This window comes from Serinus canaria, chromosome 25, assembly GCF_022539315.1.
Source record: "Serinus canaria isolate serCan28SL12 chromosome 25, serCan2020, whole genome shotgun sequence".
In the NCBI taxonomy this organism is placed as follows: domain Eukaryota; kingdom Metazoa; phylum Chordata; class Aves; order Passeriformes; family Fringillidae; genus Serinus; species Serinus canaria.
In genome coordinates, this window is record NC_066338.1 from 14762378 (window position 1) to 14790086 (window position 27709).

The window sequence follows — 27709 nt, forward strand, 5'->3', positions numbered from 1 at the left end:
CACTAATTAAAGAGATTAATACACTAATTGAGAGAGATTAATACAGAACTAATTAAAGAGATCAATACAGCACTAATTAAAAGAGATTAATACAGCAATAAGGATCAGCCTAATTAAAGAGATCAATACAGCACTAATTAAAGAGACTAATACAGCACTAATGAAAGAGACTAATACACTAATTGAGAGAGATTAATACAGCACTAATTAAAGAGATTAATACAGCACTAATTGAGATTAACACAGCATAAATTCCAATTTAAAACACATAGCATTGATTTCAATATTTGTGTGAAAAATGCCAATCACTCGTTTTATTTTAATTTTAAATTTTTAATCGTAATAAGCGGTTATAACAATAGCAATATAATTGGAGTAATAATAATTTGGGCAATTAGGACAATATGAGGCAATAAAAACAAAGAGTTACAGACAGCCCGGGTACCTCTTTCTGGGCAGAATCAGCCCAAAAAGGCCCCAGGGGCACAGAGGATTAACCCTTAACAGCCACAGCCTGTTGCACACTCACCCAGCCCATCCCTGGGGCATCAATTCCAGTCTCACACAGGATTCTGGCTGGGCAGGGGCAGCTCCTGCCTCTGGATCCTGGCGGCGCCTCCAGCGCTGAGCAGGAGGAAGGAGTTCCTTTGTTCTGGTCATGGGGCAATAAATTCTCTTTTTTCTGAACCATTCAGGTGTCCTGTGGCTGCTCTCTGTGTCAGTCCTCTCTTAAAAAAATACCTTACATGGCATAGTTTCTATTTTAACATTTTGTTATAACCTAAAACTGTATTTAACACACTACTCAAGGAAAGTAACACAGCATCACCTTCTAACGCAACACATACATTATTCACGTGAATATTTGCGAAAAGCCAACCACAAAACACGCATTTTTCACACCTGCAATTTATGATTAATTGATCCGTGACCCATCCCGCACCTCCCGCTGCCCACGGCCGGTACCGGAGGGTTCCGCGGCTCCCTCCCCGGCTGCGACCAAAGGCCACCCGGCGGCAGGCAGATGTAGCAAGTTTTATCCCGTTTTAGCTGGGTTTACCCGGGTTTAACACATTTTAGCTCGTTTGAGCTCGTTTCATTCGGGGCCCGGCCAGGTGGCACCGGCAGCTTTGGACGTTCCCTGGCTGCCACTGGCGACCCAGAGGCGCTGAGGCTGCAGCAGCCGCGCTGGAGCCCCGTTCCCCCTGGGATCATACCATATTTTTTTAATTTTATTTTATTTTGTCCTGTCTTGTCTCATCTCCCCTCTGCGGCTGCAGGGCGGCGCCATCTTGGAAACCTCTGCGATCACATGACCTTCTCCCGAGCTCTCGCGAGACTTCTCCTCGCGAGGGCCTCCCCTGTTTCCCGCGCGCGCGCGCGCTCGCCCCGCGGAGCTCTCGCGAGAGTCGCGTGCTGCAGACGGGAAGGACAAGATGGCGGCGACAACGACGATGGCGCTGGTGAGGGGGCGGCGGGACCGGGCCGGGCTGGGCTGGCCGGCTCCTCGGGGCGGGATACAGCGCGGCCACCGAGCCGATCCGCCCGGGCCGAGCCTTCTCCGGACCCTCGGGGTGGGCTGGAGGCTCTGAGGGGAGGCACCGCTTCCCGCCGGGTCTGCTGTGGGCTCCCGTGGCGGCCTTCTCCGTGTGGGGAAGGTGTCGGGGCTCCCCCGCCGTCCTGGGCTCCCGCCCCGCCGTGCCTGTCCAGGCCTTCGGGGAGCGGGCCCCACGGGCAGGCAGGCCGCTCTTCTGGGCTGCTGCAGCTCCCAAAAGCATCGCTTGAAAGGCTTCCCGTTGGGGTTTAAATGCTCGGTGTTGGCCTAGGTTCCCCAAATGCATTGCTGTGGGAATGCACGCTGCTCTTTGGGCTCCCACATCCATCGCTTTAAACGCCTCTCTTTGGGCTCCTTTCCCCAAATTCATCGCTTTAAATGCTGCTCTTTGGGCTCCCAATCCCAAATGCATCGCTTTAAAAGCCTCTCTTTGGGCTCCCAATCCCAAATTCATCGCTTTAAACGCTGCTCTTTGGGCTCCCAATCCCAAATGCATCGCTTTAAACGCTGCTCTTTGTGCTCCCATTCCCAATTTCGCCTGTTTAAATGCTCGGTGTAGGGCTGGGTTTCCCAAATTCGCCTGTTTAAATGCTCAGTGTTGAGCTGAGTTTCCCAAATCCATTGCTTTCGATGCTGGTTTTGGGCGCTCATTCCCAAATTTACCAGTTTAAAAGTTCGGTACTGGGCTACGTTCCCCAAATCTGCTTGTTTAAATGCTGGTTTTGAGCTCCCGTTCCCAAATCCGCCTGGATAAAACCTGAACTCCCTGGTTTTACGGGAGCTCTTTTCGGGCTCTGGGGCATTTAGGCTCCTTGCTGGGTGGCTGCGGGTGAGGGAGAGCAGGGATCTCGGGGTGGGGGCTGTTGGTTTTTGGGAAAAACGCCAGTCACTTGTTTTTAGAATTTTTAAAAGTTTAATAGTAAAAAATGGTTATAAAATAATGTGAAAACCGCCAATCACTTGTTTTTAAAATTTTAAAAGTTTAACAGCAAAGAAATGGTTATAAAAACAGTAATATAATCAGAGTAATAAAAATTTGGACAGTTGAGATTAGGACAATACAAGACAATAAAAACAAAGAGTTATGGATAGTCAGGGTCCCTTGGTGTGCTGTGGGACAGAGCAGGGCCAGGGGATGTGTGTGGGATTCTCAGGGATGGCTCCTTGGTGTGCTGTGTGGGATTCTCAGGGATTGCAGGATGCCTCCTTGGTGTGCTGTGTGGGATTCTCAGGGATTGCAGGATGGCCCCTTGGTGTGCTGTGTGGGATTCTCAGGGATTGCAGGATGCCTCCTTGGTGTGCTGTGTGGGATTCTCAGGGATTGCAGGATGCCTCCTTGGTGTGCTGTGTGGGATTCTCAGGGATTGCAGGATGGCCCCTTGGTGTCAGTGCTGGCCCTGGGATCACCTGCTGAGGCTGGTCCAGCTGATTCCTTGCTGAAGGAATCTGGGCAGTCTGGGAGTTGTGTGGCTGTGCCCCCAGTTCAGTGTTCCCCTCATTTCTTGGGCTGGGTCCTTCCCATGTCCCCTGGTGTTCTCCTGTGCTCTCTCCTGCTTCCTGGCAATCTTTGGGCTCTCTGCAGCCCTGGGAATGACCACGATGTTCCAGGCAGCTCACCAGGGACCTTTGGGACAGTAAATCCTCTTTGGGGGCGTTTTGGAGCGCTCCTTGTGAGCACCAGCTCCTCTGGCAGTGCCTGGCTTCCTTCTGCATTCCTGCATCCCCGCTGGGTGGGTGGGTGGGTGGTGGTCCTGCCCTGCAGAAGGTGGGGTCTCCAGTGGGGCTCAGTGACAGCAGCTGTGTCAGCCACAGTTCCCTTGGCTGAGCCGTGCAGTTTGGCAAAAGCCATGTGGGGGCCTGAAAGGGTCAGTGATGGAATCACGGGACCACAGCCTGCTTTGGAATGGCAGCAGCCTGAAATCCCATCCAGTCCCACCCCTGGGAGCTCTCAGGGCTGGGTTGGGTGGAGGGAAGGCTCCATCCTTGTCCCTGCCATGGGGGAGCTGTCAGCCCCTTCCCACCCAAACCGCTCCGTGGTTCTGGATGAACAGAGCCGTGGTCACTGTGGCTGCAGCTGTGGGAGCCCTTTGCTCACAAAGTGCTGCAGAAGGGCCCATCTCGGGATGGTTGGGCTCCTCTAGGAACACATCTGGGAAGTCCTGGAGAAGCTTTGGAGGTGCCCCACGCTCTGGATTCTGCACGTGGCAGCAGTGGCTGCCTGCACTGCTGCTCCCAGCTGGGAAGGAGCATTCCAGGGTGTGTGGGAAAGGAGATGCCAAAGCCATGAGGAGTGCCAAAGGTTACCATGCCCACCAGGGCCTCCAGAGTTCCCCAGGGAGCTCTGTGGGATCCCCAAGGCTTAGATGGGAAACAGGGACTGAACTGGAGTGTGGTTGTAGCCAGCAGGAGGGGCCTTCCCTGGACACTCCCCTGGGGTTGAGGAGTTTCTTTCTGGAAGGGGTGGTGAGGCCATTGGAAGGGGCTGCTGCTCGAGGTTTGAGGTGTCCAGGGAATGACCGGGCATGGCACCGAGTACCCTGATGTGCTGAGAGGTGGGGATCACCCACAGGCTGGGCTCCGTGATCCTGGAATCTTTTCCAGCCCCGTGACCCTGGCATGGCTGTGTTCCAGCCCCTGCTGGGGGCACTGTGAGGGGACTCCCTGAGTTCCTGTTCACCCTGCCAAGGAGGGGGAGCAGGGATGGAGCCAGTGCCCTGGCCTTGTGCTTCATCCTCCTCTCTGCACTTCTGTCTCCTTGGATCTCCTGTGATTGGCTGCAGTTTGTTCCCAAATAAACGGGATGCTGTCCTCTCTGTGTGTTCACACTCCAGAGGAGTTCTCAGCCCTGTAACAAATTTCCAGGAGTGTTCCTGAACTCTTTGAGTTCAAACCCCCCAAAGGGCCCAGCCGTGCTCAGATGGCAGAATAGCAGCAGCAATCCAATTCCCAATTATTTCTTTCCAAAGAAGCTCCTGTTCTCCTGCTTCCTCTACCAGCTTTTCTCAAGTTTTTCTGCCACTTTGCCGGGTTCCTCCTGGCTGTTGTGGAATGTGGGAATAAGGTTTCAGGGGACATGGTTTGTGGTGTGTGGGGGAATTGTAATTGTTGTGTGGTGTGCAAGAGAGATCTTCCTCCAGAGAGAGAGGAACAGTCCTAGTGGAGAGAGAGGGGAGATGGTTGTAGCTGCTGGGGCTGTGTCTTGTTCAGCTAGTTCTTGGATGATAAGTCATTTGGGGAGGGAGTCCTGCAAGTGAGAGTAGGGTTGAAAGTACTATTGCATTTAGTGAGGGCACTTCAGTTCAGGAGGTTATTAGGGTGGATAGTTCTTGATTGAGTTTAGGGTAAGGAAGGCAGTTGTGGTTATTAGGGCGTACAGGGAGAAGTTGAGGAGGTTGAGTTTAGGATTGTAAGTGATAATGACTGCTATTCAGCCTAGGTGGGAGATGGAAGAGGAAGCCAGGATTTTATGAATTTGTGTCTGGTTAAACCCTATTCATCCTCCTAGGGCTGCTGAGAGGATAGCCATGATAGTCAGGAGTGTTTAATGAGGAAGTTGTGAACAGTTGTGTAATTGGCAGGAGTTCTGTGGCAGTGGGTAAGAGGAGGCTGGTGGTGAGAGGGGAGCCCTGGAGCACTTCTGGAAATCCCAAGTGGAGTGCTTCTCGTCCTAGCTTCGTTGCACTTGCTGAGGTTAAGATGAAGCATGGTGTTGGGTGATATCTCATTGTCCGGTGTACCAGGCCTTGGGGAACAGGACTGGGGCTGAAGCAGCTGCTTGGACCAGGAAATGTTTAGGGGCAGCTTCAGTGGCTCCTGGGGGGTGGGATTTGGAGAGTACTTGTAGGATGGCGAGTGTATTAATTTGAGGCTGGTTTGGGCTATAATTCAGTGATTACCTGAGATTGTAGTGGTTGTTCCTAGGAGTAAACGAGTGATGAAGGTTAGTTTTGCCTGGGCACAAAACCCCACGTGCTGTTGTCTGGCCCCAGGGAACAGAGCTGAGCCCGTTCCTGGGGGCAGGGTTATCCCTGGGAGCAGGGCTATCCCTGGGGGCAGGGTTATCCCTGGGGGCAGGGCTATGGAGCAGGGTTATCCCTGGGGGCAGGGTTATCCCTGGGGGCAGGGTTATCCCTGGGGGCAGGGCTATCCCTGGGGGCAGGGTTATCCCTGGGGGCAGGGTTATCCCCGGGGGCAGGGTTATCCCTGGGAGCAGCGTTATCCCGAGGTGCCTGGAGAGAGGGGAGCAGCACTCCAGACTCTCGGAGGATGAGGGTGGGTTTGCCCAGGGTGCTGCTCTCCAGGGAGCCCAGAGTGACAGGGTGGTGGTGTTCCTTGGGGAATGCTCCATGGTGAGGGATCTGTGGTCAGGAATTCCTGGTGGAGCCATGCCCGTGGGCAGCAGAGATCACCCCTGGATCTATGGGCTCTGCCCACAGGGGTGTGTGGGGGCAGGGAGCTGGAGCCAGCAGTGCCTGGGTGCTCCTGGGTCCTTCCCATCTCAGCTTTGCTCTCTGTGCTGGAACTGCGGGGTTCCAGAGCAGTTTTGGGAAGCTGTGCCTGTTAATGAGCCCAGATATGTAAATTATATTAAACTCAGCTGTGCAATGGGCTGGGTTTGGGACAATCACAACAGATTGGGCTCCTGACTGTTTTATTTTGAACAGTTACACTTGGCAGCCCTCCACTGTTCTTCTCCTTCCACATCTCTGAGCTCCTAAACTGGAATAATTGAGCTTTTAAAGCTGGAGGAGATGGGAGCAGCAGTGGGAGAAGGATTTGTGGACTTGGGAATTGGCTGGAGGAGATGGGAGTAGCAGTGGGAGAAGGATTTGTGGACTTGGGAATTGGCTGGAGGAGATGGGAGTAGCAGTGGGAGAAGGATTTGTGGACTTGGGAATTGGCTGGGGAGAGCTCTGGGTGTCCAGTGGCAGAGACGTGGGAGGGGACAGGGACAGCTGGGGACAAACAGGGCTTCAGCCAGCTGGGAAAGGACAAAAAGGATTTTTAAAATTAATTTATTGGATGTTCCACAATCAAAATGAATCTTGGAGATGAGGGAGCCTTCTTTTATAACCAGATCAGCGTTTCTGGGTTGTGTTTGTGGCCAGGTGGAGATGGCATCTGGGGACGTGGTCGCTGCTGGCCTGGGCACTGCTGGGGACAGTTGGACTCAGTGGACTGTGAGGGCTTTCCCAATCCCAACAATTCCATGATTCCACATCGCTTTGCTGGTCTGGTTTTCAGCTTGGCTGTGGCTTTGTGCACTGGAGTTTGCAGCTCCAGCCACCTCTGTTCCTGTGTCCCTGTTGGTGCCCTGGTGTTCCCATCATCCTTGAGTTCCCTGTGTCCCACTCCAGCCGTGGGGAACACCTGCAGCTCTGGGTGCTGTCCAGACACCTGGAGAGCAGGATTTTGTCTTGGGAGGGTTTGTTTTCTGTCTGCTCCATGTTCAAACCCCCCCAGGGAACCAGGAGCCTGGTTCTTGCTGTAAAAAAAGAGTCAGAATATTGAGGGTATGTCCTGGAATGGCTGGGCTGGGAAGGGAAGTGTGGTTCCCCCATCCCTGGAAGTGTCCAAAGCCAGGCTGGAGCAACCTGGGCTAGTGGAAAGTGTCCCTGCCATGGCAGGGGGTGGGATGGGATGAGCTTTGAAGTCCCTCCAACCCAAACCATTCCATGATTCAGGACAGTCCAGGAGAAGCTTTGCTTTTGGTTGTGGCTCCTGCTTTGAACAGAGGTTTTTCCATGCTGCTTTTACTCAGGCAAAGACTTCCCACAGGAACATGTCCAGGACCACAGGCTGGGGCTTGTCCCCTCTGGTTTTTGGGTGGTTGGTGGGAAGTGTGGAGTTGAGAGGAGGAACCAGCTCTGTTTTGATAGATGGTGCCACCAGAACCCATGTGAGCACCGAAGGAGGGCCAGGTCCTCCTGCTGGGACTGAGCTGGGGGTCCCAGCACGATCAGGCTGGAATTGGGGTCCCAGCAGTGCCAGCACCGGGCTGCTGGATTGCTGGAGTCAGTCATGGTCCCAGCAGTGGGATCCATGGTCCCAGCAGTGGGATCACCATGCAGGAGTCAGTCATGGTCCCAGCAGTGGGATCACCGTGCTGGAGTCAGTCATGGTCCCAGCAGTGGGATCCATGGTCCCAGCAGTGGGATCCATGGTCCCAGCAGTGGGATCCATGGTCCCAGCAGTGGGATCCATGGTTCCAGCAGTGGGATTGCTGGGCTGCAGTCATAGTTCCAGAGAGCTGGAGTGGGACTTCAGACAAGGGCTTGGACTGACAGGACAGAGAGGAATGGCTTCCCACTGCCAGAGGGCAGGGTCACTCGGGGTATTTGGGACAAATCCTTCCCTGTGAGGGTGGGCAGGCCCTGGCAGTGGTTGCCCAGAGAAGCTGTGGCTGCCCTGGGATCCCTGGATGTGTTCCAGGCCAGGCTGGACAGGGCTTGGAGCAGCTTGGGTCAGTGGAAGGTGTCCCTGCCCTGTCAGGGTGTTGGACTGTGTGAGCTTTAGGGTCCCTCCAAAGCATTCCATGATTCTGTGATTTGGGAAAGTTTCAGAGAAGGTTTTGAAATGAGAACTTGGGAAAGCTGTGTCAGCAGAGCTGGGAGGGAGAAGGGAGGAGAGCAGTGATGGGGACATTAGGCAGTGGGTCTGTTGAGGGGGTGGGGATGCTGTGAGCAAGGACTGGGGATTATCTGATTGTCTGTTCACAGAAAACATGACTGGAGAACTCTGTAAGTGTCCAACCTTCTACAGTTGCTGGGATGGCTCTTCCCACAGGGAATGGTGGGAATATGAACTGGTTTTCCTGACATACAGCTGGGTTTGGGAAGGGTTTTTAGCCAGCTGTCATGTGACATGAAGTGCTTTGATTTTCTGGGAAGAAGGACAGATCACTGCCGTGAGAGCAGTATTCCCTGAGCATCTTCTGTTTCCTTAGGGCACGGAGTCCATTAAGATGGAGAACGGGCAAAGCACGGCAGCCAAGCTGGGGCTGCCCCCTCTCACCCCAGAGCAGCAGGAAGCTCTCCAGAAAGTGAGTAAAACTGGTGGGAATTTGCTCTCTGGGGGGTGGTGGAGTGTTTTAACGAGCCTCTGGCACTGGTGGGGCCAAAGGGAACTCACCACCGGGTCTCTGGGATCGTGGCCATGCTGGCACAGTCACATTTGGGCTCAGAAATTGCTTGGGTTGGTTTATAGACACTTCTGGGAGCGTGGTGGGAATTGGGGTGGGTGAGAGTGGGTTTCATTTAAAAAGTCAATCCATTCAGAAAAATGGCATCCTGAGTCAGATGGGAATTCTGAGCTGGGGTGTGGGTGCCACCGAGGAGCTCCAGGAAGACTGAAATTGGGATCTGCTTCAGCTGCCTGTCACTGTCCACACCCAGAATGGGACACATCCCAGAATATCCCTGTCCTCGGGGTGGCAGGGACACAGAGCTGTGTCCTCGGGAGGCTCTGGGTGGCTGTGCCTGGGCTGTCCCAGCTGTCCCTCTGTGTGAGGTGCCTGCCTCCCAGCCTCCTTCCCTCTGGCTGCTCTGGAGCTGAGTGATGCAAGCCCCTTGTCCATTTCCAGTTCCAAAGCACAGCCCTCAAATCCCTGGGTTAGATCCTCCCGTTCCCTGGCAGCTCCCCAACACAGCCAGGGAGACTGGGTGCCAAGGGTGGCTGGGGGACAGTGTGGGCATGAGGTCTGCCTTGGCACTGAGCTCCGTGCTGGCACCCCAGCATCTCTGGCTCTGCCAGATTTGGGGGGGACTGAGAGAAACCCCAAGGGAGCCTTGTGGGGCAGGCAGAGACAGAGGTGAGCTGGTGTGTTTAGGGAGCAGAGAGGAGAGCTGGTGTGTTTTGGGAGCAGAGAGAAGAGCAGGGTCAGAGGTGAGCTGGGGCACTTAGGGAGCAGAGAGAAGATCTGGTGTGTTTTGGGAGCAGAGCCAGAGAAGAGCTGGGGTGTTTTGGAGGGAGGGAGCAGAGAGAAGAGCTGGTGTGTTTAGGGAGCAGAGCCAGAGGGAGCTGGGGCACTCAGGGAGCAGAGAGAAGAGCTGGAGTGTTTAGGTAACAGGGCCAGAGGTGGGCTGGGGTGTGGTGATGTTTGTGGGTCCCCAGGACGAGGGAAGAGATGAGAATCTTGACTCCATGTTTCAGAAGGCTGATTTATTATATTATGATATATATTATATTAAAAGAAAATTATATACTAAAACTACACTAAAGAAATAGGAGACATCAGAAGGCTAGAAAGGAATGAATGATAAAATCTCTTGACTGACTCAGAGAGTCTGACACAGCTGGCTGTGATTTGCCATTAATTAAAAACAATTCACATGCTGGGTAAACAGTTCTCCTAATCACATTCCGAAGTAGCTTCTCCATGTTTCCACATAGCAAAACATGGAGAAGCTGAAGCTTCCCAGCTTCTCAGGAGAAAAATCCTGGCAAAGGAATTTTTCAGAAAATATGTCAGTGACACTGGGGCATTTAGGTAGCAGAGGGAAGAGCTGGTGTGTTTAGGGAGCAGAGCCAGAGGTGAGCTGGTGTGTTTAGGTAGCAGAGAGAAGAGCTGGTGTGTTTAGGGAGCAGAGAGAAGAGCTGGTGTGTTTAGGGAGCAGAGCAGAGCGTGGCTGGGGACCAGGGAGCTGGAAGACGGTGTGTTTAGGGAGCAGAGAGAAGAGCTGGTGTGTTTTGGGAGCAGAGGGAAGAGCTGGTGTGTTTAGGGAGCAGAGCCAGAGGTGAGCTGGTGTGTTTAGGTAGCAGAGAGAAGAGCTGGTGTGTTTAGGGAGCAGAGCCAGAGGTGAGCTGGGCCATTTAGGAGCAGAGCCAGGGAAGAGCCGGCGTGTTTAGGGAGCAGATCCAGAGCAGGCCGGGTGTGCTGAGGGGGCAGAGCCCAGCCCAGGGGTGGCCATGGGGAGGAGGAGGGAGGTGGAGCCCCTTCCCTCCTGTAGCAGCTGTCTGTGCAGAGGCTCTCTGAGAGGACAGGACAGGACTGGAGGAGGCCGTGCCCGCCCCGGCCCTGCAGGTAAGGGGCTGCGGTGGGCTGCGGGGCTGGAAGAGGGGAAGGCTGAGCTCCCAGTGCATGCTGCTTCCCTGGGCTGCCCCTCACCACGTCCTCTGGGTCCCAGGGCCTCGGGGAGCTGGGGGCAGTGCCCTGGTGCTTAGGCATGGAGACCGGAAGGTTCTGGGAGCTGTGGAGGCCTCCTTCCCTGCCCCGCTGTGCTGTGCTGCCCCTACAGCCCCTGTTTTCCTTCCAGGCCAAGAAGTACGCGATGGAGCAGAGCATCAAGAGCGTGCTGGTGAAGCAAACCATCGCCCACCAGCAGCAGCAGCTCACCAACCTCCAGGTGAGAGCCCCCTGCGAGCCGCTCCCTCTGCCTCGTGCTCCCCCCGACACGGTGGAGTTCTCAGGGCCCTCGGAACCAGAGCACAGCCCTGAGCCTGCAGCTCACCCAGGCACCCTGACTAACCTCACAAATTGCCCGCAGATCTCTCTTGTTCCGAGAGGAAATGGTTAAAAGTTCCTGTCCTGTTGGACGTCCCTTCTTGAGATAGAAGAAGCCAAAGACTTTGCCGTGGGCTTTGCTTCTGAGCCATGTTTGAGGTGGTGAAGGCAGAAGGGATCCTGGGAACGGTGTCCTGTCACCATCTCCTCTGCCTGAGGGAGGGTCCCTGTGTCCCAGTGCTGCCCCATTTCCCTCCCCTGCACCCGGGTGCTCTCAGTTTTGGAGAAGTTCTGTTGGCTGTTCCTGCTTGCACTGGAATGCCCATACCGGGAGAGCCCTTAACTGGGGTTTGACCTCCCCTCCTTCAGGTGTTTCTGGAACACGTCTCAGCGCCTTTGCTCAAAGTCAGGAAGCCCAAAACGAGGGCTTTGCCTGAGGAATCCCTGCGGATGTGCTCTCCCTGCCCGGCAGCTGAGGCCGTTTGGGGCTGTGCCTGGTTCTGAGGGTCTGCTCTAGTTGAGGGGCTCCTTTTAAATGCTGGGGGTGATCCAACGACAGTGGTTGCAGAGGTCACTATTGCCTTGAGTCCCCCCTGGGATCCCACCCTGCTTCCCGAGGCAGCGGCAGCAGCACAACCCCACCCTGGCCTGGTGGGACCGGACTCGGCAGGGTCCTGGCGCCGGACGCTCCTGGGGACCAGGCAGTGAGGGCCGAGGAAGGAGAGGCCTCTCCGCAGGTGCCCCTGCGCCGCCGCTCTGCTTGAGTTTGTACAAACAGCCGTAGTATGCTCAGCTCCAACAGACTGAACTCTGTCTTTACTGTCTTTCAGATGGCAGCAGTGACAATGGGCTTTGGAGATCCTCTCTCACCTTTACAATCGGTCAATAGACATATTCACTTCTTCTGGGGCACTTGTCTTAGTCAGGGCCTAGCGTGGGGACGTTCGTAGTGGTGCCAATGCTCTTGTCCGCGCCCAGCGCAGCCCTCCCACATCCCCACCTGTACTGGACACGCCCAGGAGCAGAGCGAGGTGTCACTGCCCCGAGAAGACCCCAGGCTGTGCAGTCTGCGGGGACACTGCCACTCGGGGGCACAGACAGCTTTAGATTTCCACCAGTTCTGAACACACCCGTGAAATTGTGGGAGCTGCATTTCTAGGGATGCTACAGTTCTGAGGTCCCGACCTAAATCTAACGGCCAAGGTAACTCACCAAGGGGCGACTTCTTGTGGAACGACCTCCCAGCAGCCAGAGCCGGCCGGTGCTGGGAGGGCCGGGGTGCCGGAGGTTGGCAGAGCATGGTGCAGCCCAGGCTCAGACTCTCTTTACTGTGCACGCTCCAGACCAGGGCAGTATGGCACGTTGCGAGTGCAGCAAAAGCAGGATGGAAGGGACAGAACTGCAGGGCTGACCAGAGAACTCGTGTGAGCCTTTGTGCCCCTTCTAACCAGAGGCCACAAAGAGCTGAATGACTTGGCACGAGCCATCCCCTCCTTTTTCCAAGACGTGCTGGACAGGGTGTCCTGTGACTCCTCTCTGCACCCAAAGGTTCATTTGGAAATTCTCATAAATACCTCTCCGGCTTGCTGGAATATGAGATTTGTGCCTGGTGTAAAGCACGGGCAGAGGTCTGAGCCTCAAGATAAAGGGCACTGAGGTGAAATGCCCAGTCTCCCTCCTTTGGCAGTGGATGGAGCCAGAGTGGCTGTTCTGGGGCAGGGCTAAGTTTGGGGTGGAGCAGAGCAGCCTTGGTGTGGATGATTTGGCAGAGATGGTGTCGGAGCCCTCATGCCCAGGAACTCCCCCCATCCCTGGAGCTGCTGCCTGACAGTGGAACTCCAGCAATTTGGCCTAGATTGTTTCTGGCTCATTCTCCCCAGCTGGGCACAGCTGAGTTGGTGGCACAGGAAAGGTTTAATGGCTTGTGACCCCCAGGGCACGGGGCTGTGACCCCTTTTCTTCAGCCATTCCTCCCTGGCCAGTCGCAGGTGGACACGGCCCAGGAGCAGGAACCTGGTGCCGTTCAGAGCAGTCAGGCTCTCCCATTCTTGGCAGGTGATCATCCTAGAGCCTACTCAGAATGCACCAAGTGCAAACAGGCCCCTGTCCAGCACTTTTCCTGTTGCCAAGGTTCCCCAGCTCCTTTGTGGAGGCAGCACAGCCTGAGCTCCCTGAGCTCTGGGTCTCGTGGCCTGAGTTACAGCTTCCCATGGGCTCAGTTCTCAGTGTCACAGTGTGAGATTGCCACATCCCTTCACCACCCCCTGTGTCCTGGCTGATGCTTGTGGTGAGGTGAAGCATCACCTGCTTTGGTTACAAGAGCACCCCAAGGGGGGGTTTTGGCCTGTCCTTAAAATACCCTCCCAGTCCCTTTAGAGCAGCACTGCACAGCTACAGGTGGGTGCTGCTGCCTGGCTGAGGCTTCAGGTGCTTTTCCATGTTACAGGAGGAGAAAGAGGCACAGGGAGCAGTGAGATCAGCCTGGGGGCTGCTGAGAGCACTGACATGTCCAGGCAGGAGGCCCTGACCCCAACCTGTGCTGAGCTCAGGGGCCCAGGGCACATCCCCCCTCAGATGCTCCTGTTGGTGACCCACGGACACCGCAGTCAGCACAGCCCATCTCAGCTCTGCCTTCTGCAAGCCCAAAATCCCGGGGTCATTAGGGCTGGAAAAGACCTCCAAGGTCAGCGAGTCCAAGCTGTGCCTGATCCCCACCCTGTCACCAGCCCAGGTGTTCCCTGGACACCTCCAGGGATGGGGACTCCACACCTCCCTGGGCAGCCTCTTCGGTGCCTGACTACCCTTTGCAGGAAGGAATTCTGCTGCTGCTGAAAATCCTGAGTCCTCCTCACTCCCCCAGCACTCCTTTAGAGTTCTGTGGCAGGGCAAGGTGGGCATTTCCTCCTGCAGAGACTCCTCGGGAGAGGCACCTCCCTGGGACACCCAGGGTGACACTGGTGGTGGCTCTGACCCCTCAAGAGATGAGCTGCAGACTGAGGGGCTTTCCTGCACCAAAGCTGGGAATGTGCTGGAGCACCTGGGCGAGCAGCCAGCCTCTGTGCTGCGTGTGTACGTGCCATAGTCCTGCTGGTCACAGCCTGCAGAGTAAAGAGAGCCGTGGCCCAGCCCTGCTGGAAAATCCTTAGCCAGGCAGGGGGCAAGCTGGATGTCACCCCAGGAGCAGCAGCTGGGGCTGGATGTCACCTCAGGACAACAGTTGGGGTTTAATGGCACCTCAGGAGCAACAGTTGGGGTTTAATGGCACCTCAGGAGCAGCAGTTGGGATTTAATGTCACCTCAGGAGCAACAGTTGGGGCTGGATGTCACCACAGGAGCAACCATTGAGGCTTGATGTCACCTCAGGAGCAGCAGTTGGGGCTCGATGTCACCTCAGGGGCAGAGTCTGGGGCTTGATGTCACCTCAGGAGCAACAGTTGGGGCTGGATGTCACCTCAGGGGCAGAGTCTGGGGCTTGATGTCACCTCAGGAGCAGCAGTTGGGGCTCAGTGTCACCTCAGGGGCAGAGTCTGGGGCTTGATGTCACCTCAGGAGCAGCAGTTGGGGCTCGATGTCACCTCAGGGGCAGAGTCCAGGGTTTGGTGTTGCCTCAGGGACAGTCTGGGGTAAAAGCTGTCCCTGTTTGCAGTGGCCTGTATGGAATCAGGAGTCAGACCCTCCCGTGTTGTTTCCTCCCGTGGCCAGGAGCAGGAGTCCCTCGGGTGCAGGCTGTGTCCCTGCTGCTGTGCCTGTCACAGATGAGCTCTCCCTCCTTTTGGGCTGCAGCATCCCCAGGCAGAGCTCCTGTGCTCATTGGGGCACCCCAAAAATCAGCCTTGAGGAGGCCCTGAGTGCTTTCCCTCTGCCCCAGGGGTCCCCAGGCATGGCAGAGCTCCTGTGCTCATTAGGGCACCCCACAAATGGTCTCCTGAAGGCCCTGCTTGCAGCCCCTCTGCCCTGGGGGTGCTCAGAGCTCTCTGCTGTGCTGCTGGGCAGGGCCACAGGCATCACCTGCTGCTGCTGCACGTGCTCTGCACCAGCCTCTTGGTGCCCCAGGTGTGTCCCACCTGCCCCAGAGCCGTCCCCTCCCATGCAGGCAGTGACTCCTCCAGAGCCCCGAGGTGTGGCCGCATCTCCAGGGCCAGTCCCTCAGCAGCTCTAGAGCTGCTCTGGGGGTGACAGACACGAAGGACACACTGTGCTCTGCTTTTGGGATCCCTCCTGTGAGGAATGGCTGGATTTGTCTTGAGAGCAGGTTCCCAGGCAGACGTAGGGCACCGTAGCAGGAACGCTCCGTGCGGCGCCCGCGTGGTGGGGCTGCCCCAGCACAGCCAGTGCCGCCAGGCAGGGATGAGTACTGGCACCACACGCTTCCCAGGAGTCCCACTGGGCCACAGAAGTGTTTGGCTTTGCTGTTGAGCTGTGGAAGTGGTGCCCAGTACTGGATCTCGGACTGCCGGGGGTGGGGGGAGGCTCTGGTGCCAGAGGGAGGGGGGGAGGTTCCCAGTTCCAGGCCCTTTGCTGCCGGGGAGGCCGGGCGGGGGCGGGAGTGCCGATGGATCTCTGCTGCTGGGGGGAGCGGGAGGGGTTCTCCCCGTGCCCAGAGCTGAGCCCTTTGCTGCCTGGAGGGGGGAGCTGCCCTAGAGCGAAGGGATTCCCTCCTCCTGCAGGCGAGGCTGGAGATGAGAGCCGGCCGGATGGGCCGAGCCGTGCGTGCCCCGGGACCAGCCGGACTTTATCCGGGACCGAGGCGGGCGGATCCGCTCCAGCGGCCTGTGCAGCGAGCAGGGAAATCCTTGAGGTCCAGGCTGTGCCAGAGCTGCCGGCAGGGCAGGGCTGGCTCCGGGAGGGAAGCAGCAGGGGGAGGAGGCCCCGCTGGCCGCGGCCAGCCCGGCCCTGACCGGCCAGTCCTTGTCTCGCTACAGATGGCGGCCCAGAGGCAGCGCGCGCTCGCCATCATGTGCCGGGTCTACGTGGGCTCCATCTACTACGAGCTGGGCGAGGACACCATCCGCCAGGCCTTCGCCCCCTTCGGGCCCATCAAGAGCATCGACATGTCCTGGGACTCCGTCACCATGAAGCACAAGGTGGGACGGGGCTGCTGGCAGGGTGGAACTGGTGGAGCTTTAAGGTCCTGTCCCAGCCAAACCCTCGTGGGATTGCCTGGGTCTGGCAAAGAGGAGGTGATCTGTCCTGGGAAGGGGTGGAATTCCTCGGGGACAGCGAGAGGTGCTGATGCCTCGTGATGAGGCGTTTTGGGGTCGTCTGCAAGGACGTTTCTTTCAGCCATGTGTCCCAAACACAAAATAAGCAGTTTTGCAGAATTCTGAAAGGAATTCTTCCCTGTGAGGGTGGGGAGGCCCTGGCACAGGTTGCCCAGAGAAGCTGTGGCTGCCCCATCCCTGGAAGTGTTCAAGGTCAGGCTGGATGGGGTTTGGAGCAGCCTGGTCTAGTGGAAGGGGTGGAACTGCATGGGCTCTAAGGTCCCTACAACCCAAACCTTTCCATGATTCCTTGATTCCCAGCCCTCAAGGAACATCCTCCTCTCTTCAAGGCATTCCAGATGCAGCCAGGAGAGGAAAGGGCCTCTATCCCTGTGAAGAACAGGCTCCTTTTAGCACTGGGGGTGAATGTTTGCAGCTCCCTGATCTGCTTAGGGCAGGATTGTGGTGGGAGCCAGGGGTGCGTGGGGTGAAGTGCATGGAATCAGAGTCACTGAGGTTGGAAAAGAGCTCCCAGAGCACTGAGTGCCACATTCAGTCATCCTCGGACTTCTCCAGGGATGGAGACTCCACACCTCCTTGGAGAGCCCCTTCCCATGCCTGACCACCCTTTTGGTGAAGGAATTCCTCCTGCTGTCCAGCCTGGAGCTCTGGAAGTGCTGACAAGGCAGCAGCCCGTAGTTAGGCGGGGTTCTGCTGCAGGGCCTCAGAGGCTCCAGGATCAGGTGTCCTTGGGGGAACCTCTGCAGGCCCTTTTCTGCCATAACAAAATGCTTCTCTAAGCAGTCTCCTTGGGCCAGGAGCAGGAATCAGGGAGGTGGGAGTCAATCCCACCTGTAGGTCCGTGGGCAAGCTTGGCACTGCTGGAGTGACTGACAGGCGTCTCCTCCCATCCCAGGGCTTTGCCTTTGTGGAATACGAGGTTCCCGAGGCCGCCCAGCTGGCCCTGGAGCAGATGAATTCTGTCATGCTGGGGGGAAGGAACATCAAGGTGAGTAACACACCGGCTCTGAAAATTCCTGCTTCTCTTTTCCTGGTTCCACGCCTGGAAATGCTCCCCACAGCCCTGTGGTGGGGAAAGGAACCTAAAGACTGTTCCCTGATGGACCTTGATGTCCAACATGGGGCACACCCTGGCTCTGGGTCCCTCTTCCCTGAGGAGAAACCTGCAAGTCCCACCTGATTGGCCCCAGGGACTGCACTCAGGTTTTCCCACCCACACGTGGAATTCTTTTGAAGACAAAGCAAAGGTGGTTCTTTATATCTTTCATGGTGTCTCTGACACACCCTGAGTGTGAGCAGAGTGCTGTGGCCCAGGGGGTTCAGGAGAGAGGGAGGGATGCTGTGGTTGGCTGGCAGAATGCCTCTCAGTCCCTGGAAGTTTGGCAGGTCAGGGGAGGTAAATGGGTTCGGGGAGGAGGAGCAGAGCCCAGGACCCGTCAGTGCAGGCTGTTCCTGACCTGCTCCCTCTGGGGTGTGCTGAGCTTTGCACAGGCAGGGAGGGGCCAAGGGCTGCCCTGCTCCGTGGGCTGTCCATACCACAGAGCAGTGGAGCTGCTCACATGGGAGCATCCCTCCCAGCCCCTGAGTCCAGTCTGTCACCCAGCCCAGAGCACTGAGTGCCACATCCAGCCATTCCTTTGATGCCTCCAGGGATGGGGACTCGAGCACCTCCTGGGTGGCCCCTTCCAATGCCTGAATGCCTTTCCTTGAGGAGATTCCTCCCGATGTCCACCCTGAGCTCCCCTGGCCCATCCTGAGGCCGTTCCCTCCGCTCCTGTCCCTGTTCCCTGGAGCACAGCCCGATCCCCCGGCTGTCCCCTCCTGGCAGGAGCTGTGCAGAGCCACAAGGTCCCCCCCCGACCCTCCTCTGCTCCAGGCTGAGCCCCTTCCCAGCTCCCTCAGGTCCTCCAGGCCCTTCCCAGCTCCACTGTCACCCTGTCCCTGCAGGTGGGGAGGCCCAGCAACATCGGGCAGGCTCAGCCCATCATTGACCAGCTGGCAGAGGAGGCGCGGGCCTTCAACCGCATCTACGTGGCCTCGGTGCACCAGGACCTGTCCGACGACGACATCAAGAGCGTCTTCGAGGCCTTTGGCAAGATCAAATCCTGCACCTTGGCCAGGGACCCCACGACAGGGAAGCACAAAGGCTACGGCTTCATTGGTACAGCTGGCTGGAGCTGGGCCAGGGCAGGGCAGGGGGGTGTCCTCTGCTCCTGGGGCTGCCCTCCCAGCTGGGATTTCCACCCTGGCGAGGGAATTGCCTTAGGGGTGGGAATAAATTTGGAGCAGGTCAGGGCTGGATTTAGAAACACAGTTTATGGTGGCTGTGAGGGGGTGAGGTGCTGGCACAGGGTGCCCAGAGCAGCTGTGGCTGCCCCAGCCCTGGCAGTGCCCAAGGCCAGGTTGAACAGGCTTGGAGCCCTCTGGGAGAGTGGGAGGTGGCCCTGCCCACGGCAGGGGACAGGGAGCGGGGCTGGAAGTCTTTGAGGTCCCTTCCCACCCAAAGCATCCCATAATTCCATGACTGAACAAGGGAAGGCTCATTTGTGAATGTCTCCCCTGCAGAGTACGAGAAGGCCCAGTCCTCCCAGGATGCCGTGTCCTCCATGAACCTCTTTGACCTGGGGGGTCAGTACCTGCGGGTGGGCAAGGCCGTGACACCCCCAATGCCACTCCTGACACCTGCCACACCTGGAGGGCTCCCCCCTGCAGCTGCTGTCGCTGCTGCTGCTGCCACCGCCAAGATCACAGCACAGGTGAGACACGGGGAGGGACAGGGGAGAGACAGGTGAGACACAGGGTGGGACAGGGGAGGGACAGGTGGAACAGGTGGGACATGGGGCTGGAACACGGGAGACACGGGGCTGGAACAGGGAGTAGAACAGGTGAGACACAGCGGTGGAACAGAGGAGGGACAGGTGAGATGGGGATGGAACAAGGAGTTGAACAGGTGAGACACAGGGATGGAACAGGGGGGACACAGGTGAGACATGGGTGTGGAACAGGGGGAACACAGGTGAGACATGGGGGTGGAACAGGGGAGGCACAGGGACAGCTCAGGGTGCAGCACAGGTGAGACACAGGGGAGGCACAGGGACAGCTCAGGGTGCAGCACAGGTGAGACACAGGGATGGAACAGGAGGCACAGGGACAGCTCAGGGTGCAGCACAGGTGAGACACAGGGATGGAACAGGAGGCACAGGGACAGCTCAGGGTGCAGCACAGGTGAGACACAGGGATGGAACAGGGGAGGCACAGGGACAGCTCAGGGTGCAGCACAGGTGAGACATGGGGACGGAACAGAAACAGCACAGAGCACGGCACAGGGTGCCCAGAGAAGCTGCCCCACCCCTGGAAGTGTCCAGGGCCAGGTTGGACAGGGCTTGGAGCTACCTGGGCTAGTGGAAGGTGTCCCTGCTCATGGCAGGGGCTGGGACTGGATGGGCTTTAAGGTCCCTTCCAGCACAAGGCACTCCAGGATGCCATGATTCCAGATCTCACTCTGTCCCAGGATTTCACACGTGGGGGCTTGTCCATGGCAGTGGGGAATCTGAGACACCAGACTTTGGAATGATGTGGCACAGCTGATGAGAGCTTTATTCCAGGAACTGCTGGGGAAGGGTGGAGGGAATTCCTGGTCTGGAAATGAAACCAGCAGGGAGGGAAAAGTGTTTTCAGGAGAGGCTGAAAGCAGGCAGGGGAGGACGCGGAAGGGGTGAGGGCTGGGGGCAGGAGCAGCTGTGTGAGCAGCACTCTGCCTGAAGGTCACACCTGTAGCAGGGTGGAGCAGGCCTGGCATGGCTTTAGGCTGCTAAAAACAGGGAAAGGCAGAGATGGGCTGGGTTGGATATTGATACAGAACTCGAGTTCTCTGATTTCCTTTTCCTGAAGTACCAGGAGCTCCTGGGTGGGACCACTGGGCACAGATGCCCACGGCTGTGCCCCCCTATGGCACTGCAGCCATTGGAACAAGACAGTTCCAGCTCTGCTGTGCTGTGGGGTTTTCTTGGGCAGGAATTGCTGGCCAGTGCAGCCCCTGGTGCTGCTGCAGCAGAGTGGGGCTCCAAAAGGCTTTTTGGGGAGTTTCCCTGAATCAAAGGTGGAGGCAGGAGTGGGAGGAGCTGCCCCTCCCACGGCACTCACAGGTCCCCAGGGGAGGTTCCACAGGGCTGGACAGCTCTGCAGTCAGGGCAGGGAGGAAGGTGAGACATGGCTGGAATTCCTTGGGTCAGAATCACTCTGGGAAGGGAGTATGGACTCTGCTGAAGTGAAATGGTGGGGATGTGGTACAGACACGGGTAACTCCTGCTGTTGTGGCAGTAACTGCAGCATCTCCTCCTGTCAGGAGAGGGGCACTGAAGAGGGAGGAGCAGGGGTCACCCCTGTCTGACAGGGAGGAAAAGTCAGACTTGCAGGAGTGAAGGAATCAGAAGTATAGGGAGAAGTTTTTTAGCCATTTCCAGTGGAGCCAGAAATTCCAGTGGTTTTGTTCCAGCACTTTCCCATTCCCCTTCATCGGGAGCTTCCTCTCCAGTGGAAACAGGAGTGGCCTTGTGGGCACTGGGAGCAGAGCCCTGATGGGATGGGTTGGATCCCAGAGCTTGGGCATTTATTTAGGGCAGAGTTGGGATGGAAGGTTGGGAGCCCTGGTGGGATGGGTTGGATCCCAGAGCTTGGGCATTTATTTAGGGGAGAGTTGGGATGGAAGGTTGGGAGCCCTGGTGGGATGGGTTGGATCCCAGAGCTTGGGCATTTATTTAGGGGAGAGTTGGGATGGAAGGTTGGGAGCCCTGGTGGGATGGGTTGGATCCCAGAGCTTGGGCATTTCCGCAGGGGAGAGCTGGGCTATCACAGCAGTCACAGATCCACTGACATCTGGGATGGAGGGACAAAACCTTGGCACCTTCTGCTCTGCCCCATCAGGGATTACAGAAGCCCTGAGAATACATGGGGGAGAAAGATGTGAGCAATTAAACCAGGACTGCAATGGCCTGGAAAGCAACAATAGCCAAAAGCATGGGCATCCTGGGGTGTTAGGCACACTATTTCAGTACTTCCATGGAACAGGGGGGACAGCTGGATGTTCCTCCTGGATGTTTTTGGAGTTCTGGATGTCTGGAGTCAGGGTGTTCCTTGGGATTGTGGTTCCAGGAGGAGGTTTATCTTCCATGGGATTGGGGTTTCAGGAGGAGGTTTATCTTCCATGGGATTGAGGTTCCAGGAGGAGGTTTATCTTCCTTGGAATTGGGGTTCCAGGAGGTTTTCCTTCCTTGGGATTTGAGTTCCAGGAGGAGGTTTATCTTCCATGGGATTGGAGCTCCAGAAGGAGGTTTATCTTCCTTGGAATTGGCGTTCCAGGAGGTTTTCCTTCCTTGGGATTGGGATTCCAGGAGGTTTTTGTTCCTTGGGATTTGAGTTCCTGGAGGTTTTTCTTCCATGGGATGGGAGCTCCAGGAGAAGGTTTATCTTCCTTGGAATTGGAGCTCCAGGAGGAGGATTTTCCTTCCTTGGGATGGGAGCTCCAGGAGGAGGTTTATCTTCCTTGGAATTGGAGCTCCAGGAGGAGGATTTTCCTTCCTTGGGATTGGGGTTCAGGAGGAGGTTTATCTTCCTTGGAATTGGAGCTCCAGGAGGAGGATTTTCTCCCAGGGTGGTTCAGAGTTTGTGTTTCCCTGCAGGGCTGGGTGACACCTCTGCCTTCCCTCTGCCCTGGGAGCTCCCGGGGATGGGAGTGTTGGGATTTCCCAGGTGCAGGAGCCGAGCCTGGCTGGCTGCTCTGCAGGGACAGGCCCTGGGGCAGGGCTAACCCCAGGTGTTCCCTGTGTCCCACAGGAAGCCGTGGCAGGAGCTGCAGTGCTGGGCACGCTGGCCACCCCGGGGCTCGTGTCCCCTGCCCTGACCCTGGCCCAGCCCCTGGGGGCCCTGCCCCAGGCCGTGATGGCTGCACAGGCCCCCGGTGTCATCACAGGTGGGTCCCCTCCTCCTGGCACCTGTGTGTGCTTTGTCCTTGTCACCTCTGTGTGTCCCCTCCTCCTGTCACTGCTGTGTGCTCTGCCCTTGTCACCTCTGTGTGTCCCCTCCTCCTGTCACTGCTGTGTGCTCTGCCCTTGTCACCTCTGTGTGTCCCCTCCTCCTGTCACTGCTGTGTGCTCTGCCCTTGTCATTGATGTCCCTTTTCCACAGATTGCACTCTGTGCCTGGAGTCCACAGGAAGCTGGACTCCTGCTGCTGGCCCTGCCTGGGCAGGAGCTTGGATGTTCCAGGGATTCATTTTGGTGTCCAGTAGATGGGACAGGCCCTGGGTTCCAGCAGGAACACCTGGCATGGGGGGAGAAGCTGGATAATGGGCACTGGGGGTCACTGACCACTGCCCAGGTGTCACTGACCATTGCCCAGGTGTCACAGACCGTGGCCTGGGTAGCACTGAATGTTTCCCAGGTGTCACTGACCATTGTCCAGGTGTCACAGACCGTGGCCTGGGAATCGCTGACCATGGCCTGGGTACCACTGACCATTGTCCAGGTGTCACTGACCGCTGCCCAGCTGTCACTGCCCAAGTGTCACTGCCCATCACCCAGCTGTCACTGACCATTGTCCAGATGTCACTGACCACTGCCCAGCTGTCACTGACCATTGTCCAGGTGTCACTGACCATGGCCTGGGTAGCACTGAATGTTTCCCAGGTGTCACTGCCCAGGTGCCACTGCCCATCACCCAGCTGTCACTGAGCATCCTCCTGTCCCGTGCTCTCCCAGGTGTGACCCCTGCCCGGCCGCCCATCCCGGTGACCATCCCGCAGGTGGGGGTTGTGAATCCCATCCTGGCCAGCCCCCCGGCGCTGGGGCTGGTGGAGGTGAAGAAGGAGAAGGAGGAGGAGGAGGTGTTCCAGGAGTCGGAGCGGCCGGAGATGCTGAGCGAGCAGGAGCACATGAGCATCTCGGGCAGCAGCGCCCGCCACATGGTCATGCAGAAGCTGCTCCGCAAGCAGGAGGTGAGCATGGCAGGGGACAGCTGCCACCTGTGTGCCAGGCTGGGCTCTGCAGGGTGGGGGGCGAGGGGGCACCCACGGCACCTCTGAGATCAGCAACAGCACATGTGAGCTCACCCACAGCACCTCTGAGATCAGAGACACCCACAGAACCTCAGAGCAGGGGCACCCACAGCACCTCTGAGATCAGGGGCACCCACAGCACCCCTGAGCTCACCCACAGCACCCCTGAGCTCACCCACAGCACCTCTGAGATCAGGGGCACCCACAGCACCTCTGAGCTCACCCACAGCACCTCTGGGCACTCAGGGGCACCTGCAGATTCCTCTGAGCTCAGGGGACACAGGGAACACCTGGGGGGGCTCAGGGGCACCTGGCCTTGCTCTTCAGGATTGATTTCCATGGGCCTGGAGTGCCAGGACCAGGGAATGGCTCCCCACTGCCAGAGGGCAGGGATAGGTGGATTTTGGGAGGGAATCCTTCCCAGTATTCCATAGAATCCTATCATATAATATCCCAATAACGAGAGGAGTTAGGCCCTGGCACAGGGTGCCCAGGGAAGCTGTGTCTGCCCCATCCCTGGCAGTGTCCAAGGCTGGGCAGGGCTTGCAGCCCCCTGGGATGGTGGAAGGTGTCCCTGCCATGGACAGGATGAGCTCTTGTCCCTCCATCCCAAACCATCCTGGCATTCCATGATCTTCCCCAAGTCCCTCGGAGGGCTCAGAGCAGGCCCTGGTGAGGTGTCTCTGACTGAACTCTGGTGTCACTGGGTCCTCCCCTGGTGGCCTTTGGGCTGGGAGGGTGGGACTGGCACAGGCCAGCCCAGTCTGCCCCAAGAACCAAGGTCACCTTTGCCCCACCACATTCCATAGTGGGGTGAGTCCTGTCCAGAATCCCAGAGGACAGGGTTGGCCTCGGGTTGGACTCAGTGGTCTTGGAGGTCTTTCCCCACCTGAACTGATTCTGTGAATCCCTGAGGTGTTGATCAAGCAGGAGTTGATGGGAATTGCAGTGAGGAGGAGGACCAGAATGAGGGGTAGAAAAGAACGTTCAGCAGAAGAATGGATCATGGATTTTTGGGGGGCTGTTGGAGGGGACTTGGTGATCTTGCCTGGGCATGTCCAGTTTGTTCTTTGCTGGAGTCTCCTGGCAAATTTCCTGAGCTTTGGCAGGGAACCTACAGTACTTCTGCCCCATTTGCTAATAGGGACAGTGCTGGCAGCATTCCCCGAGGAATGAGGGTTCCCTCTCTCCCCAAGAGTGCCTGAAGTTAAACACACCTGTGAGTCCTGTCCCCTCAGCCACAACCACCTCAGTCCGTGGGACAGCCTGGCTTGGCAAAAGCTGAGCAGAGCTAAACAGTCTCATTTAAGATTTAAAAAAATTTAAAGCCCCAAAAAACCAAACCTTGTGAGTATTTTTGATAAATACTCCATCCCAACCCGTTTGGAATTCTGAGCCTACAGGGGCCCTTGGTTTGGGCTGTGAGGAGCAGCCCCAGGAAATGTGTTCACGTGGAGCCTGGAGTGGGATGGGGCAGAGCCTGGAATGCCCCAGGTGTGCCAGGTGCACAGAGCAGCCTCACCCAGGGGTGGTGGAGTTTCTGTCCTTGAAGGTGCCCAGAGGCCACCTGGACGTGGCCCTGGAGCTCAGGCAGGTGGTCTGAGAGCCCGAGGGGCTCGGTCATGGATGGGCTGGGTGCAGGTGTGTCACCCACCTGTGTGTCCTGTGGGAGCACCCAGAGCACCTGGGGAATGCTTTACTGGGAGGGGGGGAAAGGAACACAAAGGGAATTGTGGCAGAACTGAGGAATTGTTGAGGAAAAGCCAGCAATACCTGTGTGGTATTTTTGGGGTCCCCTGTTAAAGGCAAGGAGAATGGTGAATCTGACTCCATGTCCTTAGAAGGCTAATTTATTGTTTTATGATATTATATTATTAAATAATACTAAACTAAACTAAAGAACACAGAAAGGATACAGACAGAAAACTGGAAAGACACTAATGAAATCTGAGACTCTCCCCAGAGTCTTGACACAGTTTGACCACGATTGGTCATCAAGTAAAAACAATTCACATTAAACCAGTGAGGCAATCACCTACCACATTCCAAAGCAGCAAAACACAGGAGAAGCAAATCAGGGAATTATTATTTACATTTTTCTGTGAGGCTTCTCAGCTTCCCAGGAGAGAAACCCTGGCGAAGGGATCTTTCCAGAAAGTGTGACAGTGACATACCTGGGTGGCAGCAGCACAGGGAAATGAGAGTGGTGCCCAGGGCAGGTTGTGCTTCCAGGGTGTGTCCCAGGAACTGGCACACAGCATTCCCAGCCGGGGGAATTCTGATCCAGGGGCCAGCAGCACGCAGACCTGCAAACTTGTTGCCACGTTTGTTTTCACAGGGAAAAGCAAGGCAGAGTTCTTCCCAGGAATATTTCTGAGTTTCACATTCTCTGAACATGGGAGAAGGGAAAAACAGTTCTGGTAGTTTGTGGTGCCAAAGCAGAATGCAGTTTGGGGGTTGTGTGCCCAGAGTGAGGGTGGTTTGTGCCTTGGCCTGTCAGGGCTGGGGGTGTGTGCGTGTGCGTGTGTGTGTGCGTATGTGTGTGCGCGTGTGTGAGTGTGCGTGTGTGAGTGTGTGTGTGAGCGTGTGCGTGTGTGTGCGTGTGAGCGTGTGTGTGTGTGGTTGTGTGCGTGTGTGTGTGTGTGCGTGTGTGTGCGCGTGCGTGTGTGTGCGTGAGTGTGCGTGTGTGTGTGCGTGTGAGCGTGTGTGCGCGTGTGTGCGTGTGTGTGGTTGTGTGTGTGAGTGTGTGCGCGTGTGTGTGGTTGTGTGTGTGCGTGTGTGCGTGCGTGTGTGTGTGTGTGAGAGTGCGTGTGAGTGTGCGTGTGAGTGTGCGTGTGAGTGTGCGTGTGAGTGTGCGCGTGTGTGCGCGCGTGCGTGTGAGTGTGCGTGTGAGTGTGCGTGTGCGTGCGTGTGTGCGTGTGTGTGTGTTATGTGTCAGGGCTGTCGGGACAGTCACGACAGACAGTCAGGAGCTGGGTGCAGAGGGTGCAGTGGTGTGCAGAGCGGGTGCTCGGCAGATCCAGTTCAGGTGTAATATATTCCAGTATAATAAAGTAATTAATTAGTAACTCCAGGGTGATTAGGTTCTCCTCCTCCTTCCTCCTTTGTGGGGTTGCCAGGCAGCAATGGATGCTCAGTGATAATCCCGGGAGCCTGAGCCTGCAGCCCCCTGGAGCCTGAGCCTGTGTGCCGGGGTTCACAGGGGTCCCAGGGCCAGGGAAGAGATGGGAATCTTGACTCCATGCTCCTGAAGGCTGATTTATTATTTTATCATACATATGATATTAAAACTCTGCTAAAAGAATAGAAGAAAGGATTTCATCAGAAGGCTTGAAAGAATAGGAAAAGAAATGATAATAAAATCTTGTGACTGACCAGAGACAGCTGGACTGGGATTGGCCATTAATTAAAAACAACCAGATGAGACCAATCCCAGATGCACCTGTTGCATTCCACAGCAGCAGAGAATCAGTGTTTACATTTCATTTCTGAGGCCTCTCAGCTTCTTGGAAGAAAAAATCCTAGCAAAGGGATTTTTCATAAAATACCATGGCTACCCTGTGGTGGGGTTTGGGTGCTGGGCTGTGCCCCGTGCGTGTCTCCAGGCCTTCATCCCCTCCTCTCCTCCCTCCCTGCAGTCCACAGTGATGGTGCTGAGGAACATGGTGGATCCCAAGGACATCGACGATGACCTGGAGGGAGAGGTGACGGAGGAGTGCGGCAAGTTCGGGGCCGTGAACAGGGTCATCATCTACCAGGAGAAGCAGGGCGAGGAGGAGGACGCCGAGATCATCGTCAAGATCTTCGTGGAGTTCTCCATGGCCTCAGAGACTCACAAGGCCATCCAGGCGCTCAACGGGCGCTGGTTCGCGGGCAGGAAGGTGGTGGCCGAGGTCTACGACCAGGAGAGGTTCGACAACAGCGACCTCTCGGCATGAACTGCACCCCGGGGCTGGGGCTGGGCCTGACCCTGATCCTGGGGCTGGGGCTGGGCCCAGATCTGATCCTGGGATTGAGCTGGGCCTGGACCTGATCCTGGGATGGGACTGGGCCTGCATCTGATCCTGGGGCTGGGCCTGACCCTGATCCTGGGCTTGAGCTGGGCCTGGACCTGATCCTGGGACTGGGCCTGGACCTGCATCTGATCCTGGGGCTGGAGCTGGGCCTGGACCTGATCCTGGGATGGGCCTGGACCTGCATCTGATCCTGGGGCTGGGGCTGGGCCCAGATCTGATCCTGGGACTGGGCCTGGACCTGCATCTGATCCTGGGCTTGAGCTGGGCCTGGACCTGATCCTGGGACTGGGACTGGGCCTGCATCTGATCCTGGGCTTGAGCTGGGCCTGGACCTGATCCTGGGGCTGGGGATGGGCCTGGGATGGGCGTGGACCTGATCCTAGGCCTGGGATGGGCCTGCATCTGATCCTAGGCCTGGGGCTG

General features: G+C 56.8%; 1 protein-coding gene across 3 annotated transcripts; it reads left to right on the forward strand.

Moving 5' to 3' along the window:
- Positions 1 to 1332: 1332 nt before the first annotated feature.
- On the forward strand, positions 1333 to 27385 carry PUF60 (poly(U) binding splicing factor 60). 3 transcript variants are annotated; one of them, XM_050983841.1, is made up of 11 exons: positions 1333 to 1463; positions 8502 to 8597; positions 10810 to 10899; positions 11828 to 11878; positions 15920 to 16081; positions 17115 to 17207; positions 18167 to 18380; positions 18785 to 18975; positions 22052 to 22187; positions 22975 to 23210; positions 26909 to 27385. In XM_050983841.1, the coding sequence occupies exons 1-11, from the start codon at positions 1437 to 1439 to the stop codon at positions 27206 to 27208; spliced, it is 1596 nt and encodes a 531-aa protein (XP_050839798.1). In that variant the 5' UTR covers positions 1333 to 1436; the 3' UTR covers positions 27209 to 27385. The 3 variants fall into 3 exon arrangements, with proteins under 3 accessions (XP_050839798.1, XP_050839799.1, XP_018769645.1); XM_050983842.1 differs by lacking the exon at positions 11828 to 11878 and having other exon boundaries at positions 26909 to 27384; XM_018914100.3 differs by lacking the exons at positions 1333 to 1463; positions 8502 to 8597; positions 10810 to 10899; positions 11828 to 11878 and adding an exon at positions 11904 to 12200.
- Positions 27386 to 27709: the final 324 nt, after the last annotated feature.

Bases quoted from the DNA above. Each gene is read 5' to 3' on its own strand.
- PUF60 (XM_050983841.1), top strand. From the start codon at position 1,437: ATGGCGGCGACAACGACGATGGCGCTG. The intron at 10,900-11,827 runs GTGAGAGCCCCC...ACTGTCTTTCAG, and splicing joins AGCAGCTCACCAACCTCCAG to ATGGCAGCAGTGACAATGGG. The intron at 18,381-18,784 runs GTACAGCTGGCT...TCTCCCCTGCAG, and splicing joins CAAAGGCTACGGCTTCATTG to AGTACGAGAAGGCCCAGTCC.